Below are 6,587 nucleotides of genomic sequence, written 5' to 3'. Positions count from 1 at the left end.
TCATCATTTACAGTAGGTATGAACAGGGAAGCTTGACAAAAACATTGGTCCAAAAGTTAATATTCTGCTGTGGCATTGTAGTGGCTAAGCCAGGCTCTTGAGTGTTTAGGGGTTAGATGGAGGAAGAGACGGATTGAAAAGCATAGCTATAATCAGTGTCACTTTTCCATATGATCGCCCTGGTCTGCTCGCTTGGCTTTGGTGCTCATCACATGCTGAACATCCTACAGAAAATACTATACAGCAAATTACAGTTTTTCCCCATCCATCTTTTGAGCCATTTCTCTGTCTGTCTGTCTGGCTGCCTGTCTGTGCAGGACTTCCTAGGCCAGGCGTTCTGTACCCTGGGGGAGGTGGTGGGCTCCATGGGAAGTCGCATGGAGAAACCTCTCATGTAAGTAATGTACTGTACCGTTCTCTCACACACACACACACACGTACACACACATGTACACACACACGTACACACACACGTACACACACACACACACACACACACACACACATCCCTTTTCTGTATCGTCGCTATTTCCGTCCTAGTTTGTCCTCATTATTAAAAGCCAGGCCCAGGAGGCAACATAAATTAGATGGTTTAAAGGGCTTTTTATTTTATTTGCAATTTTGCATAGTTGGTATTCCATTTCCATTGGGGAGAACAAGTATTTGATACACTGCCGATTTTGCAGGTTTTCCTACTTACAAAGCATGTAGAGGTCTGTAATTTTTATCATAGGTACACTTCAACTGTGAGAGACGGAATCTAAAACAAAAATCCAGAAAATCACATTGTATGATTTTTAAGTAATTAATTTGCATTTTATTGCATGACATAAGTATTTGATACATCAGAAAAGAAGAACTTAATATTTGGTACAGAAACCTTTGTTTGCAATTACAGAGATCATACGTTTCCTGTAGGTCTTGACCAGGTTTGCACACACTGCAGCAGGGATTTTGGCCCACTCCTCCATACAGACCTTCTCCAGATCCTTCAGGTTTCGGGGCTGTCGCTGGGCAATACGGACTTTCAGCTCCCTCCAAATATTTTCTATTGGGTTCAGGTCTGGAGACTGGCTAGGCCACTCCAGGACCTTGAGATGCTTCTTACGGAGCCACTCCTTAGTTGCCCTGGCTGTGTGTTTCGGGTCGTTGTCTTGCTGGAAGACCCAGCCACGACCCATCTTCAATGCTCTTACTGAGGGAAGGAGGTTGTTGGCCCCATCCATCCACCCCTCAATACGGTGCAGTCGTCCTGTCCCCTTTGCAGAAAAGCATCCCCAAAGAATGATGTTTCCACCTCCATGCTTCACGGTTGGGATGGTGTTCTTGGGGTTGTACTCATCCTTCTTTTTCCTCCAAACACGGCGAGTGGAGTTTAGACCAAAAAGCTCTATTTTTGTCTCATCAGACCACATGACCTTCTCCCATTCCTCCTCTGGATCATCCAGATGGTCATTGGCAAACTTCAGACGGGCCTGGACATGCGCTGGCTTGAGCAGGGGGACCTTGCGTGCGCTGCAGGATTTTAATCCATGACGGCGTAGTGTGTTTCTAATGGTTTTCTTTGAGACTGTGGTCCCAGCTCTCTTCAGGTCATTGACCAGGTCCTGCCGTGTAGTTCTGGGCTGATCCCTCACCTTCCTCATGATCATTGATGCCCCACTAGGTGCGATCTTGCATGGAGCCCCAGACCGAGGGTGATTGACCGTTCATCTTGAACTTCTTCCATTTTCTAATAATTGCGCCAACAGTTGTTGCCTTCTCACCAAGCTGCTTGCCTATTGTCCTGTAGCCCATCCCAGCCTTGTGCAGGTCTACAATGTTATCCCTGATGTCCTTACACAGCGCTCTGGTCTTGGCCATTGTGGAGAGGTTGGAGTCTGTTTGATTGAGTGTGTGGACAGGTGTCTTTTATACAGGTAACGAGTTCAAACAGGTGCAGTTAATACAGGTAATGAGTGGAGAACAGGAGGGCTTCTTAAAGAAAAACTAACAGGTCTGTGAGCCGGAATTCTTACTGGTTGGTAGGTGATCAAATACTTATGTCATGCAATAAAATGCAAATTAATTACTTAAAAATCATACAATGTGATTTTCTGGATTTTTGTTTTAGATTCCGTCTCTCACAGTTGAAGTGTACCTATGATAAAAATTACAGACCTCTACATGCTTTGTAAGTAGGAAAACCTGCAAAATCGGCAGTGTATCAAATACTTGTTCTCCCCACTGTATGTATATTCTACAGTGGGGCCAATATTGTTGCAATCCCAGTCAATTTAGGAAATAGATTGAAATTCAATGCATTAATCCTTCTACGTCACCACCTTGAGAACTATTGGCTGTTGGCTAAGCAAGGTTACCGCACAAATTATTGTTGAGCAATATAAGAACCTTGTTCATGCCTATTTAATGGAACTCAGTTCATGTTTGTATTGAGCACAAAACCAGGCATCCCCACTGAGTTTAGAACATAAGAAATCAGTTAGCGGATGACAACTTCACTTTCTCATGCAGAAACTTTTTTTTATCCACTGTATGAGATGCAGGCAGTGTTGTTACTACCAGCCACTGCTTTCACACAACAGGATGGGGGGAGGGGGTACTGAGCCATGTTCTCCATATGTCAACCGTGAGTGGGGTGACCCTCGTGTGTGCGTGCGTGTGTGTGGGAGATTGTGTGTATGAATCAATGTGTTGTTGCAGCTGAATGGGTCAGCACAAGATGATGATGATTTAAGAATGTGCTGCTGTCATCGAGTTATGTAATCATCTCAGGATGCGCTCTTTCTCTGTGTGTGTGTGTGTGTGTGTGTGTGTGCGCGTGCGTGTGTGTGTGTTTTGAGTGCAGGCAGCCCACTGTATCTAAAATAGGCACCTTTATTTACATGGAGATGGCCGAGTCAAAAGTGTATTCAGTGGAGGTGATAGATAATATAGTAGTAGATATAAGATAGTTCATATAAAGACCATATGTACTAAACACTGCTGCCTTTAGACAGATGATATCAGGAGGTGCATGACAGACAGGCGTTGAGATAATGTATCATTTATCCCGATAATGATTGTTATGAACTTATTCTACTGTTACACATGACCGGTATACCTCTTTTTACACTATCCCACCCAAACCGTACTGTGATGGTCCAGATTAGGTTCTAGCGCCGACAAAACGGTTTTAATGGTACTTAAGTGAGAGAAGAGTATAGATCAGGTCATGGTGCTGGTATCAAAGTCCTATGCTCATGTCGTCCCTTTTCTAGACCATGGGTAATATATAGTGCCAGTCAAAAGTTTGGACACGGCTACTCATTCCAGGGTGTTTCTTTTATTTTTTCTTCTTTTTTTTAGGGGTAGATCAGCTTTAATATTGCAGATAGATTGTAACTTCCATCAATGTAATTGTCTGCATCACTTCCAATCCCCCATATGTTTTTTTTTTCTCGCAAATATATATATATATATTTGTGACGTCACGAGAGGCTACACAGCTTTCAGCGGGATTGCTCGCGCAAGTAGTGCAAGGAGACAAGGTTCAAACAAAACAAGGATTTTATTATAGGTCTTGGGAAATTAACGAAAATATAACAAAATTCTGTTCTCTTGTGGCTCTTTAAGGGTTAACAGTTCAGGGATGTCTCTTCCACATCCAAAATCATAATTCTCACTCCGCTCAGATAACTTTTCCCCAGCCTTACTATAGTCCACGTTGCAGCTAGTGGCCAACCCAGCAAAAGTCCTTCCAAATGTCTCTCACGTATTTCCACAGGTGCATATATCCAAAGGTGAGTATTTCCCAAAGGTAAGTATCTCCAAATCCTTATATTCCTCATGGAAGTGGACGTTCAGCACTCTTGTTCTCCAGAGAGCCCAGGTTGGAGACTGTGTCTCTTCCCTTCCCAAACCTTCAGCTCATCAGCTCCTCATTTGTTTCAGCTGCGTGGGAAGATTGGCCATAGAGGGGGTGGAGTTCCCGACCATACCAGCAGGATGGAGCCATAGCTGTCTGGGTTTGCAGCCACCTCAGGGGATGTGACGTCCCTCCAGGACACAGCCTCTCGTGACATCACACATCCCCCTCCTCGGGACCGACGTCCTCGTCGGGGTAAAGGCAGCGAAGAAGGCATCACGCCGGGAGAGGGCGTCCGCATTGCCGTGGTGCTTGCCAGACTGCTCTCTCTTCAACTCCTCCAACTCTAGGACCAGGGACTCAGCCTCCTGTTGTCTCTCCTTGAGTTTCTTACTGAACGCATCAGCCTTGGTTTTAGCAGAGTTTAGCTTCTGTTGAGCAGCTTTCAGTTCCTTCTCTCTCTCTGCCTCCGCATTCTTCATCTTGTTCTCCAACACCTTGTACTTCTCCTCTGCCTTCTTCTGGACCTCCCTCTGTCTCTGCAACTGCAATTCCTCTGCCTTCAGAAGGTTGGCTTTCTTTTGCTCCTCCAAGAGAGCCACGTTTGCTTGCATCTGGGCTTGCTGGCCAGCAACAAGGGCTTTCAATATGTCCTCCATTTCAGTCGGCGGGGAGCCTACGGCCAACTTGGAAAACTGGGTGATCAAACCTTCGGTATCCTCCTCTGACATGCACTATTAACGCTTGAGCGTGCCCGTATTCTCCACCATCTGTGACGTCACGAGGCTACACAGCTTTCAGCGGGATTGCTCAAGTAGTGCAAGGAGACAAGGTTCAAACAAAACAGATTTTATTATAGGTCTTGGGAAATTAACGAAAATATAACAAAATTCTGTTCTCTTGTGGCTCTTTAAGGGTTAACAGTTCAGGGATGTCTCTTCCCATCCAAAATCATAATTCTCACTCAGCTCAGATAACTTTTCCCCCAGCCTTACTGTAGTCCACGTTGCAGCTAGTGGCCAACCCAGCAAAAAAGTCCTTCCAAATGTCTCTCACGTATTTCCACAGGTGCATATATCCAAAGGTGAGTATTTCCCAAAGGTAAGTATCTCCAAATCCTTATATTCCTCATGGAAGTGGACGTGCAGCACTCTTGTTCTCCAGAGAGCCCAGGTTGGAGACTGTGTCTCTTCCCTTCCCAAACCTTCAGCTCATCAGCTCCTCATTTGTTTCAGCTGTGTGGGAAGATTGGCCATAGAGGGGTGGAGTTCCCGACCATACCAGCAGATGGAGCCATAGCTGTCTGGGTTTGCAGCCACCTCAGGGGGATGTAACGTCCCTCCAGGACACAGCCTCTCGTGACATCACAATATATATATACAGTGGGGCAAAAAAGTATTTAGTCAGCCACCAATTGTGCAAGTTCTCCCACTTAAAAAGATGAGAGAGGCCTGTAATTTTCATCATAGGTACACGTCAACTATGACAGACAAAATGAGGAAAAAAAATCCAGAAAATCACATTGTAGGATTTTTAATGAATTTATTTGCAAATTATGGTGGAAAATAAGTATTTGGTCACCTACAAACAAGCAAGATTTCTGGCTCTCACAGACCTGTAACTTCTTCTTTAAGAGGCTCCTCTGTCCTCCACTCGTTACCTGTATTAATGGCACCTGTTTGAACTTGTTATCAGTATAAAAGACACCTGTCCACAACCTCAAACAGTCACACTCCAAACTCCACTATGGCCAAGACCAAAGAGCTGTCAAAGGACACCAGAAACAAAATTGTAGACTTGCACCAGGCTGGGAAGACTGAATCTGCAATAGGTAAGCAGCTTGGTTTGAAGAAATCAACTGTGGGAGCAATTATTAGGAAATGGAAGACATACAAGACCACTGATAATCTCCCTCGATCTGGGGCTCACGCAAGATCTCACCCTGTGGGGTCAAAATGATCACAAGAACGGTGAGCAAAAATCCCAGAACCACACGGGGGACCTAGTGAATGACCTGCAGAGAGCTGGGACCAAAGTAACAAAGCCTACCATCAGTAACACACTACGCTGCCAGGGACTCAAATCCTGCAGTACAGACGTGTCCCCCCTGCTTAAGCCAGTACATGTCCAGGCCCATCTGAAGTTTGCTAGAGCGCATTTGGATGATCCAGAAGAGGATTGGGAGAATGTCTAGATGAAACCAAAATATAACTTTTTGGTAAAAACTCAACTCGTCGTGTTTGGAGGACAAAGAATGCTGAGTTGCATCCAAAGAACACCATACCTACTGTGAAGCATGGGGGTGAAACATCATGCTTTGGGGCTGTTTTTCTGCAAAGGGACCAGGACGACTGATCCGTGTAAAGGAAAGAATGAATGGGGCCATGTATCATGAGTTTTTGAGTGAAAACCTCCTTCCATCAGCAAGGGCATTGAAGATGAAACGTGGCTGGGTCTTTCAGCATGACAATGATCCCAAACACACCGCCCGGGCAACGAAGGAGTGGCTTCGTAAGAAGCATTTCAAGGTCCTGGAGTGGCCTAGCCAGTCTCCAGATCTCAACCCCATAGAAAATCTTTGGAGGGAGTTGAAAGTCCGTATTGCCCAGCGACAGCCCCAAAACATCACTGCTCTAGAGGAGATCTGCATGGAGGAATGGGCCAAAATACCAGCAACAGTGTGTGAAAACCTTGTGAAGACTTACAGAAAACGTTTGACCTGTGTCATTGCCAACAAAGG

The 6,587-nt window shown here is 45.2% G+C and overlaps 1 protein-coding gene across 1 annotated transcript in view; it reads left to right on the top strand.

Moving 5' to 3' along the window:
• LOC121531289 (copine-8-like) overlaps positions 1-6,587 on the top strand; it is a 55,673-nt gene that overhangs the window by 28,200 nt on the left and 20,886 nt on the right. Inside the window, exon 7 of the mRNA XM_041836529.2 lies at positions 318-394. Coding sequence (XP_041692463.2) covers positions 318-394 — 77 coding nt within the window. The remainder of the gene's footprint in view (positions 1-317; positions 395-6,587) is intronic.

The sequence above is a fragment of the Coregonus clupeaformis genome, chromosome 19, assembly GCF_020615455.1.
Source record: "Coregonus clupeaformis isolate EN_2021a chromosome 19, ASM2061545v1, whole genome shotgun sequence".
NCBI classification, from domain to species: Eukaryota; Metazoa; Chordata; class Actinopteri; order Salmoniformes; family Salmonidae; genus Coregonus; species Coregonus clupeaformis.
The sequence above is the reverse complement of the archived record's forward strand: the minus strand, read 5'-3'. Positions and strand labels throughout refer to the sequence as shown.